Here is a 14948-nt window from a genome sequence, read left to right as displayed (position 1 = left end):
GCATCTGAGAAGATCCTGTGCCCATAAAACTGGACAGCTGACAGTGTATAATAAGCACCATTACAGATCTTCTCAGCACAGCTACCTCAAAAAGAGATAATCTTGCAAAAACCTGGACAGGTGGCAAGCCTAGCTGCACTGCTCACAGTAGCAGGCCCTGTGCTCTATGGCAGTTATGGTTTGTCAGTCTGGGCCCATAACACAGATCTTTATTTCTGATTTTTTTAAAATGAAAAAATTAAACAGTATTTACTTTCACCTAAGGAAATAGCAAGTTTGCACTTGTAAAAACTGCCTTGCATTTTTAGAGAATATTAAAGGGGACGATGAACATTTGCTATTTCTAGAAATATCATTGCTGGAGAAAAGCATTACAAGATATTACTTGCAATATGGAGCAGAAATATCTGGCATTGTTTAGAAGGATGCACAATACTACTTCAGTTCAGTGCTGCCAAACTTTTAGCGAGGGGTACCCCCAAAAGCTTTCCATCTCAGTTAGCAGTATGTCTCCCACAGGTAGAAAAGGAAGAGAGAGGGGCCTACATAGCAGGCTGGATTCACCTTACCCAACCTGTTTGCACCTCTCCCAAAGATGGTGTAATGACAAGTTGATTTCACCCTATGGGCTTAAGTGGAACCTAGAGATTTGGGGCTCTTTTGCATTGGAATGGAATTCTCCCCCAAACCAAAAAATATTCTCTTGATATTTTCTCATTTGAAGTCTCACTGCTCAGCATACTCAAGAATTTTTAAATATAAACTAGAAATTTCACTTACAAATCTGTATTACTCAGATATAAGAAATTTAGAAAACATTGATCGGAGGAAAGATAGAGTTGACCACCTCTGCTGACTTGTCATAAATATTACACAGCTGCCTGAATGAATCATAAGCTGGGTATTTTTTTATGCTTCATCCACACCCACAATTGCCATGCATCCAAATTAAGGTCAGGCAGGATTACTACCCTGATGAATAGATTTCCCTTTAATTAGATGTTCTAGAGATAAAGCATTGGAACATCTCACTATTTTAATACTTTGTAGGGAAGGTAGGAATAAAATAACAAATCTGGGAGGAGGTAACTGTATGGACTCCTTTCTTGCTCCACAGTAGAATGGTTTTCCAGAGTTTGCCAGCTAGTGCTTCCTGGGCAATGCAGCAGACAGGGAGTGTCTGAACAACAAGAGAAAGTTCACAGGTAGCTCAGGTGTAAACACACAAATACTTTCTCTGAGGTTTCTACTTATTTTAGGAATTCTGACTTGACCAAACTAATACTAACTTGGTCCAAGGCCTGAGCTACACACATATCTTGCACTGGTATAACTGTGTCACTTAGGGATGTGAGAGAGAGATTTTAAAATAAAAAAATACCAGTACAAACCCTAGTGTGGACACAGCCATACCTGTGTAGAAGTGTCTTATACTGGGAATAAGCTATATTAATATTAACCACATTTATAACTGCATCCAGGCTAAATTCATCCAGAATGCAGGAGACCTCAGTTCAATTCCTCCCACAGCTTGATGAGAAGGGATTTGAACAGTGAGTTCCCTATTTCAGGGGTTTGTGGATTGCAGTACCACCTAAAATTGGTTGTTAGATACCTAAATCCCTTTGCGGATCTGGTCTCAGAAGACCAAACATTCCAATAGATTGGGCTTCTCACCAGTCATTTAAAAATTACATATAGTTGCATATATTGTCTCATCTATAAACATATAAACATGTTCTTTAGAGTATCAGTGGGAGTTGGGAAATCACCTGTTTTACTCAGCCCAACTAAGACCATTTAAATTCCAGTTTGGATAGAGAACATGTTTCCTCCACTTTTTCCTCTGGCATCTATTACAATCCTGTTTGAGAACTTACTGACACACTAAACTACTTTTTTTTTTTAAACAGTTTAAGTCAAAATTTAAGCAAAGCAAAAATAAGTTAGAGAAACAAATTTGAAATCTTTTGATTGTTGGAGAAAAGCATATCAACCCAGAGACTCATTTTACTATATTCATTTGTAATAGTAAACCACAGATACACATTCTTTCTGTATTTGTAATGTTTTTCTTCCTTCTGGTGAAGGCCTGAGATTACCCCTCTTGGGTAACAGTGTGGGGTACTTCTCATATCATATAATTGGCATGTACATTGGCTTTGAATCAGTTTGGGGGTGAAATTTGTTGGCTAAAGCTTTGGAAAATCTGATTTTAGAGCTGTCAGACTGGTTCTATTCACTCTGAAACAAACAAACAAAATTATTCTTTTTTAATGACCCTATGTTACTTGGCCTTTTATCTGTTTTTCCTATGGTTTAATGATATTTTGTATTTCAAAATGCTGTGCAGTACCTCAGTAGGGGGGCACTTTAGAAATAAAATCATTATTATATTATTATTTATTTCAACATGTGCTAAGGAAATTACTACATGCTTCTGGAAATCTTCCAATATAATATATTTTGATGTGATGTGAGGAGATTGTCCATTGCATGTTGGCATCCATAGATCAAAAATAACTCTTGTTGCATCTTTCCAACTCAATGAATTCAAGGTGGAAATAAATGTATTTAGTAGTCAAGTCAACCTTTCCTAGAAGTTTGTGCTTTAGTTGCCTGTTTTTCACTATTTTGCGTGGTGATGTGTTTGTTTACAGATTGTTCAAAGATGTGTACATTTTGGTTTTGGAACGATGATTTATGAGTTAAATATATGAGTTGAAATGCTCTGCAGAAGGAAAACATGTTGTTTTTGGAACTAATCTTACAATTCTTCCACACGTTGCAATCCATAGGACGTCCTTGTGCAGAAGGCTTGTAGGATCAGCTTTTAGTTTATTTTGCTGGTGGTGGTGTTTAACCATAAGAAGAGTTCTTTCCAGACCCCATCCACGCTAAGCTCTATAAAAGCCTTCACACAGCTTACCATTCTAAACCTTTTCCTAAATTATGTGGTCCTTGTCCTACTGGCCACTGTTGGAAGACAGGATACTGGGCTAGATGGACCTTTGGTCTGACCCAGTAGGGTCATTCTTATGTACCACTATCAATGTTATATGTATTCACATACACACATTGTGACATCCCTTTCTGTCCATCTCCTTCTTTGTTATGCTTACACTTATTTTACACCATAATATAGACTTCAGTTGCTTTATTACATAGTTTCTCTCATGGGCCATATCCACCATAATTAAAACCTGGGCGGAGGTGTGTGTGTTGCGGGGAAAGTAAAGAAAGGAATCCCCCTTTCACACCCATGATACAACACAGCAAAGTTCATCTGCATGTCTGAAACTACAGTGCATAATCCTGACATGGTTCCTGTGTGGGGGTGGGTCCCAAGAATCCAGCTTCACTGTACCCACCAGACTGCCCAGCCCCCATCAGCTCCTGCACATTGTCCCCAGGGCCATCCCTACCCATACGCAAAGTATGCAGCTGTGTAGGGCACCAGGAAATTTGGGGCATCACATTTCCTGGTGCCCTGCACAGCTGCATGCTGCTCCGGCCTCTGCTCTGCCTCTTCCCCCCTGGCCCCCGCCCCAGCCCCGCCCCCACTCCCCTGAGGACTGCTGCAGGGGTCAGGCCTGCACTCACCACGTGGTAAGTGGAGCGCCCCAGCCCCAGCCTGCTCCACTCCTCTGGCTCCCAGCCTTGGGAGTGCTGGGGGGTGGGGAGAGGGGGAGAACCTCCCCCCAGCACTCACCGGCAGCAGGGCTGGGAGCCAGAGGAGTGGAGCAGGCTGTGGGCTGGGGCCAGAGGGTGGTTTCCACCCTGCCCCCAGCCCCTCCCTACGGGGGCCTGGGGCCCCACACAGCCCCCCAGTGGGGGGGCTGCGTAGGGCACAAAAATGGCTGGGGACAGCCCTGATTGCCCCCTATGTTACTGGTTCCATTGCTGGAGGAGCTTCTGCAGCAGCAGAGACAGGGACCGTGATTTGTGCCCAAAAGGCATAAATCAATTTCAAATTATACTGTACAAGTATATTTACTGTGGCCCATATCCACAAAAGGACTTAGGCACCTAACTCCACTTTAGGCACCTACGTCCAAAATTTAGGCACCAGAGAACCTCAAAACCCCTGCTTGGCTGCTGCCTAACCCAGAAGGTGCCTAAAATCCCTCAGTGCCTAAATTTTTTCCCCTTGGTGCCTACGTTTCTGCCTTACACTCTAGCCATCTGAGTGAATATCTCATGCCTAAGCCCCAGAGGATCCTCAAACCAGGTGAAGATAGGTGGAGGGAAGCCTATCTCGACCAATCTGGTAGGTGAGCTCAGAGCAACATTTAAGTCCCCTTGTGGTTCTGGGCCTGCCTCTCTTCTTCCAATATTGCTATTTTAAAAAATATAACTATACAAAGACAGCTATATTTTACTTCCCAGTGTTGTGATTCATTACTTTATTGTGACTTATGTTTCATAGTAATTTTAGTTTCCAGCAAAACTGAAGAATTTTCAAACAGCAAGATAATTGCTAATTTCAATGAACCTGCCAACTGTAAATATTTGCAACATGTTCCGCAGTATCCATTTTACATAGATATTTATTCCATCGTGTGAGGGGTAAGAGTAGTTCAGACCCAGAGAAAGGATATTGATCAGTCTCAGTAGTTACTAAATAAGGAGTTCTGCAATTAACATGGTGGTTTGACTACATGTGTTTTTCATTCTCAGGAATAGATGTATAAGTGTAGCACATTTTCAAGTGCTGTTTTGGATATCGTCTACAAAAAGGACGTCTGGTATCTTGATCACCTATGAATGATGTTTGATAAATGGTAAAACCATCATGACTGCTAGGAATGTACTCATGTGCCCATAGACAGAAGTTTTGTGAATTCTGTTGCCTTCTTTCTGGTTCAACCTTCTTTCGTCCGACGTTCTAGGAAAAAGATTGAAGGAAAAACTGATGAAAATGTACATTTCAGGATCACAGTTTCACTGTTAAAGTTTGGAATGTTAGGAAAGAAATCCTCTACTTTGTCATGGAGCAGTTAAAAATTAAAGAAGCACTTACCAAAGTGATTATGAGAACCACTACTGATCTGCTGCAAGCAGTTAGGTTATAAATAATATTCTCAGACCTACCAATATATACCTTTCTGGTAGCATGATTAACTATGCTGGTGCACAGACAAAGGAAAACCAGAAACAGACATCTTGACTTTTGATCTATTATTATGAATAAAATAATAATTATTTACATTCCTATAGCACTTTATCTATTCAAAGTGCAGTACTAAATAAATGAATCCTCATAACAGCCCACTGAGTCAGGTAAATAACATTATTTCTGGCTTACAGATAAACATACAAAGTGTAAAACCAAGTTTTTCAAAAGTGTCCCTTACTTTTGTGTGCCAAACTTGAGACCAGAGAGTCTGATTCTTCTTATGTGATGAACCCACAACTCACACTGAACTCCCACTAGAGTTCCTTGTGATCAGTGTCTCTGAAAATTATCAGGCATTGATTATAGCACACTGGGCAAAAGAATTAAAGATTTTCAACATTAATGAATGCTTTTGGAAATCTGGGCCAAAGAGTTGCCGAAGCTCACAACTTCAGTAATTTCAGTAGCAGAGCAGGAATCAGAACACAGGAGTTTCTGACTCCCTACTCTGTACACTATCTAGTAGATCATGCTGTCTCTTTTGTTGTCATAGAAACATATCAACATTCCAAAAAGGAAAAAAAATCAAAATTAAAATTATTACACATGCAAACATAAAAGAAAAAAGAGGAAACTTTAAAAATTCACTCAGAATGGTGGTTCCCTTAACACAGTGGTTCTCAACCATGGGTACGCAGAGGTCTTCCAGGGGGTACATTAACTCATCTAGATATTTGCTTAGTTTTACAGCAGGCTACATAAAAAGCACGAATGAAGTCAGTACAAACTACAATTTCATAGAAACAAAATGAGAAAGTAAGCCATTTTGCTGTGACACTTTGTATTGTTATGTCTGATTTTGTAAACAAGTAGCTTTTCAAGTGAGATGAAACTTGGGGTATGCAAGACAAATCAGACCCCTGAAAGGTCAGAACCACTGCCTTAAGATACCTTTAAACACATATCCTATAAGCTTCTCTAGTCTACTAAACTTCCAGGCAGAGCAGCTACATAGAGAGGCCCCTATAACTCTTGCTCACCACAGAGGTAAGCTCCATGTTAGCTCCAAATAAGCTGGGAGAAATGGGGTTGTGCCAGAGGGGCACATGATCTATGCTTGTGCAGATCTAGAGTCTGGAATAGCAACGCAGCCTTTATTACAGCCCCACAGACTGTAACAAGGTATGCTACTATCAAAGCAGAGTACATTAAAACACAATATGGAACTTTTAGTGCATGGTAGCAGGGTCCACATGGACAGTTAGTGCATAGCAGGCTAGTGCGCTGTAGATTTACACCCTAGCTTGCCATGCACTAACTGTTCGTATAGACATGTCCAGAGAGGCTGTGCTGCAGTCCTGAAGCTTGTTCACAGGTTGTTTCTTACAATCCCTACTTAATTGCCTACAAAAAGACCATTTATTCTAACTTTTTGTGAGAAGAGATGAATTTCACCAACACAGCAGTGTGAGAATACTTCCAAAACTCTTGCTTCCAAAACAGAATGCCAGATTTGCATTTGCACACCAAGCAATCACTGTGTCCAGATTAAAAATCAGTATAAAAACACTTTTGCAAGTGGTTAACTCATAAACCTGTAGACTAAGAGAAAGTGACATGATTTGGGCTGCTATGCTCCACAAGAAGTCAATTATGTATGTATCACTCCGGCCAGATACATGTTATTCTGGGTATCTGTAAATGTCATATTATATTGTTATGAGGATTCAGAAGACATACCCATATGTCATTACACATAAGAAGTTATGTCCCAACAATCTGTGCATGTTATCATTGGTGTTTACTGTGCATTTTCTGTCATCACCTTTTTGAGCATCCATGAATTTTGCAAGAATATTGTGTTTAATCTCTGGCAGGTTGAGAGATATGAACTTGCTGATTTTCTCAGTGCTGGATACTCACAAAATCAAAGTACTCTCCCACATTCTGTAAACAATTCCTGTTGTCATGGGTTGAAAATGGAAAGTGATTTTTTACAGCTTTCTGAAAAAGAGATAAAGAAACGATAAGTTATAATATACCTTATGCCATCTGTGTGTGCTATAATCTTAGTTCGCATTTTCTGACAGATGCAAAAATTATGTTTTTATTAACAGAGGCATTATCTGTTAAATCTTCTTCCACATGGCTTTATTCCTGCAAAACTGGCTCTCTGTATTTTTCTCCAAAATATCAGAATTTAATATTCTGAACATGCACACGATTAATTGCAAACTTCCAAATCAGAGAAACCATATTCTCTATAGAAGCATCAAGATATTACAGAAATGTAAAAACTTTTTTGTGTGGCTCATTAGTGAGCCCACAATAAATGAAAGTTGAACTACACAAGGGAACTCAAAACTGAGTTAATCTGAGATTTATGTGTTGAATGTCATCCAGTAACCAGGCTCTGGGAGCCCATTAAACACAGAATTAGTTTTTAAACTCACCTTTTGCGCATACTTTTTATCCATTTTGTAAACCACTACAAAAAAAAACCGACTAAAAAAGCATCTGAAAATGCATGAACAGAATTGTAGGAAAGTAATAAATTTAATAATTTACAAATTAATTGTGCATTATATAAAGTTTCAGTCCTATGTGTATAAAATGGTTAAAATATGAAATTCCAAAAACTATTCTGGACTACTAGACTTGTCCTTTTTGTTTCCCCAAGCACCATCTTTCGGTTTTGTGTTGGTAACTTTCTGTTCATTTTTACAACTTCTCTAATGATTTTTACACTTAATATGGAGACAGGAATATTCCAGTTTATAACTGTAGATCTTCATCTCCAGAGGGCGTATCTAGTTTTACTGTGCTATAATACAAAAGCTATTTGAAATAAATTGTGGTTTGTAACAGAAAATATAAATCAATTATAAAGAAAAATATAATTATGGTCCCAATCTTGAAGAACAGGCAGATGCCAGAGTCTACCTGCATGGAATCAGCTGCAGGATCAGAGCCTAGATTATAACTGAAGATCTCCATTTGGTACACTTTATAGATCTTGGTTTGGTCTTGTGCTGTGTGCCTCATGACCATATAATCTCTTATATAAATTCAACTAGTCTGTAGCCACACATGCTTTTTGCTTAATTATAGATCTATAGTACTTTTCAAGGGTCCAATTCTATAGCTACTCCATGCATAGAACTCCTAGTGAAGTCAATGGGATTTTCATAAACAGATCAGCTACACCATGAATATCCCTCTAAGCCCCAATTTTGCAAATAGTTATGCACCGGAGTTGTGTTATGCCTGTGAGTACTCCCACTGAGTTCAGTGGGACTACTCACGTGTACTTGCTTACAGGATCAGGGCCCTAGGTAATGTCTCCTGGATGGATAAAATGCACAGAGCTACCACTGAAACACATCAGTGTGGTTAAGACCCAGTCATTTACACCTTTACAAAGGAATAGTGAGTTTATTTATAGTTTTTATATGGTGTGGGAAAATTGAAAAACAAAAGATACATATATATTGAATAATGTCTCTGGGAACTATTTAACAAATTAACTACAGCAAAAAAAAGCTATAGTAAAAATAATTTTAAGATTACAGCAAAGTAAGAACAATGAATAATATAATCTAAGTACGAACTGTATTCCTGCCTCTGAAAAAAGTAATTAACCTCACAGCCAGGAAGTTCCCTTACACAGAGAGATTAGAGACAGTCAGCTCTGGCACACAGTGACCTTCCAACTCCTTTCAAACTGAAACAGTTTTCATCTGCAGGGTTTTTTTTAAAAGTCAAAGCACCACAAACTTTCTCAAACTGTGTTTTTATGACTTCACATTCCAGTCTCTTTAATATATCTTTCTACTGACATTGTTCTAATCCATCATAAATGGATGAAAGGGCCATCATTAATTCTTCCGGACAGTGAAAACAGCTACACAAAATAAATGGATGTCACAACAACATATGAAAGGTCATATGAGTATGGACCAATGGCCCAGCTATCCTGGTATTCTTTCTCCAACAGTAGCCAATGCCAGATGCTCCAGAGAAAGGTATAAAATCCCCATAATGCACTGTAACCTTCTATTCCTCTCCTCACTATTCCCAAACTCCCCTCCTAACTATTCCCTTTTAGTCAAATTCTGCTCTTAATACACTGAGGTCAGTGAAGTTACTCTGGTTTTAAACAAGTATAAATGAAGTAGAATTTGGCCTCTGGTCTCATGTAATATGAAGATGCCACCTCCTCAGGGAGGACAAGAGAAATCATCAAGAAAACTACAGAGTTGTCTGGTGGAGGGGAAGGAATTTTGCCCTACGGAGAGCCAGAGACAAACTGATGACAAACTGCAACAAAGGATGCAGTTGGTTGTCTCTCTCAGATTAAATATGCCAGCTTCCAAAAAAGCATACTGGATAAACCCGAACAGTGGTGTTCAATGAAACCAAGACATTCAATGCTTTAGGAAAGTGGGCTAAGTTCCCTACTTTCTGAGGGACAGGGATCTGAGTATAAGACAGCCTGCCTTCTAGAACTGGAGCCCAGTGTGCTATGTATGCTGCAGATTCTGAAACTTTACACTAAGTAGAACATTAGTCTAGTTGAGGAGTAAAGTTATCCAAAACTGGCACTATGTGAGCTAATTATGGCTTTCTTTTGCTTTAGTATGATATCTTGTTAAAATGATAACATTCACCAGATATTAAGAGCAATCTAAAAATAATTAATATGAACACAACTACCATTAATTCTGCCTTTATGGACTCAGAAATCAGGACATTCTAAAAATTAAGATTGTTGACACAAAGTAAATGTGGCCCCAAAGCACATTCTATATATTTTATGGTATGTACTAAGAGTTGCCCTTACAAAAAGCATAAACAGAAAATACTCTACATGAGCAATGTCGCACAATTAATGTTGTGGGTACAACTTTAACTTTGAAATTTCCTGCATTTGGAGTGCATTCAGGTTCCACTGGTCTTTTAAAAGAAGGGAAAAAAGCAAGGGTCTGCATGCATGGATTCAATTGTAGGATCATGTGCATGCATGAAACTGTCACCTTTAAATGTTCATAACTTGAAAAACATTGCACTGATTATTTTGAAACTTGGTTTGATTTCTTACTCTCAGTGAAGTATTTAAAAAAAATAAGTCAAGTTTGAAATTTCTGGCTTTAAGTTTTTCAGTTAGCAAAACAAACTTCCTCAAGGGAATACATATTTCCCACACAATTCAAAATTGCTTACCAGATTTCAATCAAAGCTTCATCCATACATATTTTATCCACATTTGTTGGACTGAGACAATTATAATACATTTCAGCACATAAAGAATTTGTTTCAGAAAGTTATCAGCACTAACAAAAATAGCAATAATTTGAACAACAGTATATCTTGGGATAAATTTTTTCTTATCACAAATGACAAACAACTTATTCCCTTAAGCATGAAGACTGAAAGCCGTTACACTTTTTATGTTAGTTCTTATTCAGATAATTTAGTAAGCATTTACTCAATAACATCCCGCAGCAAGGAGTTCCATAAGTCAATTATATATCCACAATAACTAACCTGCTCCCGAATTTTGTATACTAGTGGCAATCTCTTCTCAATATACTGAACCTCTTCTGGATTTTGTACCTGTTTTAGCATATAGTCTGTGATCGATTCGGGTTGACTATGGAATAATCCAAGGTGCGGGAACTAGAAAATATAAATGTTTTGATCCAGAAAACAAACACATCAGCATCAGAGAAGCAGTTATTTTTATTATTTTTATTTTCATTTATTTTTATTATTTGTATTAAGTAGCACTTGGGGCCCCAGTCTGGATCGGGATCCCACTGTGCTACCACCATACAAAACACAGAAGAGAGCACAATCCTTGCCTTGAGGAGCTTCTGATGTAGATACATAAAATAGATGAAGGAAGGAGAAAGGGATGTAACATACAAAGAGCATATTTAGAATGATGGGTTGCAAACATCCTGTTAGTTCTGCAGGGGTTTTTCTGAAAGTCGATTATGTAGTGGTAGTTAATGTTGCAGGAGCATCCTTTACACAGCCACAGCTGCAAGGTTGTTATCTTTACTATTACTGCTGCTCTTGCTGCTATATGGAAAGATACTGGACATGATGGCACTAAGCACCTTGCAGGAGATACTAGCACATTATAGGTTCAGGATCTTAGAACCTGCATGAGGAAGCAAAGCACTCGTGGAAAGTGTGTGTACATACATTCACAGTGCTGAGGAGCCTAGACCTCAGCAACAGTGAGATCAAGCTGCTGCTGCTGCTCCTCTTGTGTAACCTATAATTGAGACAAGTATAAGGTAGAATTCTCCTGGAGGAGGAATAGAAAATTACCTATAAGTAAAAAGAAAGATGAGGATTCAAGGCAGCTTAGAAACATGGAAAAAAATCTGTTGAAAATGTGCTCTGAACGTAGAGATTTTTTGTGAAAGTCTAAGAAAGTTGCAAAGGAAAAATGGATCTAGGTTTATAAAGTGATGTTTAGTATGTCTTTACAGATTGATTTCTAAACCCATATGGAACAGCACACCAGAGAGTGATGAGATTGTGATATTAAAAGTTATTCAATCAATTTCAATAACTGTAAAATTAATCTCACTTCTTTCTATGTTGCTGTCCTATTCATGAAAATGTTGCAAAAAGCTTCCAGTGGGAAAGGGGAAGCACTTTTAAAAAATGTTTCATGTGGATTTAACATCAACAGCTCCAGCATGTAACTTGATAATACCCTTGTCACCACAAACTAATTACAAATAGAAATTAATAATAATCATAGAATATCAGGGTTGGAAGGGACCTCAGGAAGTCATCTAGTCCAACCCCCTGCTCAAAGCAGGACCAATCCCCAATTTTTGGCCCAGATCCCTAAATGGCCCCCTCACAAATTGAACACTCAACCCTGGGTTTAGCAGGCTAATGCTCAAACCACTGAGCTATCCCTCCTTTCCAAATCACTTCACTTTGGGGCAACTTTTTGAAAATGTAAACTAATTAATCCACATGGTGTGATGTAAGGAAATAATCATGATTATCTCCATTCAGAGAAGTGGAAAGAGAGAGATTAAAGGTGCTCTATAAAGAAAACACTGGTGTTGTGTTTCTTTCTGTTTCTTTATCACCTATAAAAAAGATCTGAGCACACCAGAAATATCAGTAATGTCAAGACTTCCCAGACTCTTCCTTTTTTGGTTGAAAAATTTGTTTGACTCTGAAATGTATACTGTTAGCTGTCTTGGTCCTTAGTAGGAGTAGAGGAATTGAATCCTCCAATATCTTTTTCATTGAAAAGTTTCAGTTAAACAAGTATTAACAAAAACAAAGTTAGAGATAGGGCACAATTTTAATCAAACTAACTCAAGTAACTAGGTTTCCTTTTCTTGGTATTGGTAATGTCAATATCTCAGACCACAGAGTAGGTTTGGTTGAAAAATTCTCAACAAAACTGTTTTTCAAATGGAATAAAATAAAACATTTTGCATTCTTTCCAAAGAAGATTTTGTTTTATCATTCAAATATTTTGGCCAAAACCTTTTGGTTAGTGAGTTTTCTGCTGAAAACTGGAAAATTCCAGGGGATCTGTCAATGAAAACGAAAGGCTTGTTTTTGTTTGCTTCCATCAAAAATTGTCAGGGGGTGGACAGGACGGGACATAGTCGGACCAGTTTTAACAGATGCCTGCCAGGGTAGACAAGGCCTGGATGGATTTCTATAAAGGACAAAGACAAAAGCAGCCTCACGGGCCTTCTTCCCCTGTCCCAGGGAGAACGCAGCCTCACCGCCACGCTTCCTCTTTGCGGGGCCCGGTTAAGAAACGTGCCCACGGCCGCCGAGCTGCTCATGGGCAGGGAGGCCGGTGGGGCTCAGGGCCGTGAGCCAGCCGGATGCTGGCCCGCGCTCTTTAAAGCCAGCTCGCTGGCTGACCGGGGCCAAACCCTCCCGCCCGCTGATGGAGCGCTTTGCCAGCCCCGGGGCTGCTGCGAGCCTGGAGCAACCGGGGCGGTTGCTCGCCCGCTTCCCAGCGATGAGCTGCCCCCGCCGGGACCAGCGCCTGCTCCCCACGGGCGGTTATTCCTGCCCGGAGCGAAGGGGGCTGGTTCGGGTCCTGCTTGGCCGGGGACAGACGCCGGGTCGCCCCCGCGCCCCCCCGCCGGTCTCTCACCCAAGCGCCGTCCCGCGCAGTGCTGGGATTGGCCAACCTGCCTTTGGGCATCGCTGGGCCCGGGCTGCCGCCGCTCCCTGCAGTGCTGCGCCGCCAGCCTGCGGCCTCAGCCGCCGGACAGTGGTTGCCATAGACACCGGCCCGCCCCGCGACCCCTGGAACTCCGGGGGCCCGCAGTTCCTCCGCCAGCGGAACGCCCGCCGCCCGCCCCCCCCCCCCCCCCGCGGGCTGAGCGAGACCCCCATGTTAAAGGCTGGGGAGGCCCTGCTACGGGGGAAGGAAAACGCCCTGGATTAGGGGGACCCCACGCCTTAAAAGGGAGGGAGGAGATCCCCAGCGGATGAGAGAGGTTCCCATTTAAGGGGATTGAGGAAGCCCTGCATCAGGGGATGGGGGCGACTCTCACTTATAGACCATAAGTGACAGCCTCCCTCATAATCGTAAGTTATGGTTGGGGAGACCTCAGGGAGGAGGTGGAGATCCTTGTGGGTGCAGGAGACCCCCCTCCCTCATTCTGGCACAGGGAGAGAGACCCCTTTTATGGTTGGGGAGACCTTGCTATTCATCACGTGTAGGACCCCTTATTCTGAGGGGGGATACCTGTGGGGGTGAAGACTCCATCTTCTGGGGGTAGGAGAGACCCCCCCACCCCCATTGTGTGGATGCCTTCCCCAAAGTGAAGGATCAGGGAGAATGGTGGGGCTTATCCCCATACAAAGAGGTTCCTCTGCTTCAGCTACAGATACATTTGTTCTAAACTCCTCTCCTTTGGGAAAGGAAAGGCCCTATACCTTATTTAAAGGAAGATATTTTAAAATTCAGGAATCAGCTAAGAAAACATCAGTGGGGTCATTTTCCTTTGTCCTTCTATGTACTTTGTGATATGAGTCTGTGCAACACTTTAAGTGGTTCAGGCTGTACACCAAGAAGCTTTGTGTAACATCAACCAAGTTATATTATGAATCTCCTGCATGTTCATTTATGTAAATCAAGCTGTCATGGGGTTCTGATATTTCAGTGAGGTCCAGGTCAACACACAAGTGAAGACAAAACCACTTTTTCCTGTGTTCCAACGCAGCTGCACAAAAATGAGATAAAAAAACAAAATCTTGGACAGTCTCTTGAAAAAGGCAACAGAGACTCTGAAACATGTTTAATTTGTTTAGAACCAATAAAGTATTTTAAAACAAGCATTTCAATAACATTTTACAATCTGGATGATAATATCTGTAGAAAAAAGAAAGAATTCTAACCATAAAAACAAGGACACTTGAAAGCAGTATGGCTGTCACAATGTTAGGATACCATGTTAGTCATCCTGTGGAACTCCTTGCCTGAGGAGGTTGTGAGGGCTAGGACTATAACAGATTTTAAAAGAGAACTGGATAAATTCATGGAGGTTAAGTCTATTAATGGCTATTAGCCCGGATGGGTAAGGAATGGTGTCCCTAGCCTCTGTTTGTCAGAGGGTGGAGATGGATGGCAGGAGAGAGATCACTTTACCATTACCTGTTAGGGTTCACTCCCTCTGGGGCACCTGGCATTGGCCAGTGTCAGTAGACAGGATACTGGGCTGGATGGACCTTTGGTCTGACCCAGTATGGCCATTCTAATGCCTGAAACAGAAACAATACAAAAATTCCAATCAGATAAAATATCACT

At 40.6% G+C, this 14948-nt stretch overlaps 1 protein-coding gene across 2 annotated transcripts in view; it reads right to left on the bottom strand.

Moving 5' to 3' along the window:
- Positions 1-4396: 4396 nt before the first annotated feature.
- The window catches only part of TEX36 (testis expressed 36), a 28262-nt gene continuing 17710 nt past the window's right edge, over positions 4397-14948 (bottom strand). For both annotated transcript variants that reach the window (XM_077822930.1, XM_077822929.1), the window contains 4 exons: positions 14796-14902; positions 10667-10798; positions 7043-7123; positions 4397-4888 (listed from right to left, as the gene is read on the bottom strand). In XM_077822930.1, coding sequence (XP_077679056.1) covers positions 4658-4888; positions 7043-7123; positions 10667-10747 — 393 coding nt within the window. In that variant the 5' untranslated portion in view covers positions 10748-10798; positions 14796-14902 and the 3' untranslated portion in view covers positions 4397-4657. The remainder of the gene's footprint in view (positions 4889-7042; positions 7124-10666; positions 10799-14795; positions 14903-14948) is intronic.

The sequence above is a fragment of the Eretmochelys imbricata genome, chromosome 7, assembly GCF_965152235.1.
Source record: "Eretmochelys imbricata isolate rEreImb1 chromosome 7, rEreImb1.hap1, whole genome shotgun sequence".
In the NCBI taxonomy this organism is placed as follows: domain Eukaryota; kingdom Metazoa; phylum Chordata; order Testudines; family Cheloniidae; genus Eretmochelys; species Eretmochelys imbricata.
The sequence above is the reverse complement of the archived record's forward strand: the minus strand, read 5'-3'. Positions and strand labels throughout refer to the sequence as shown.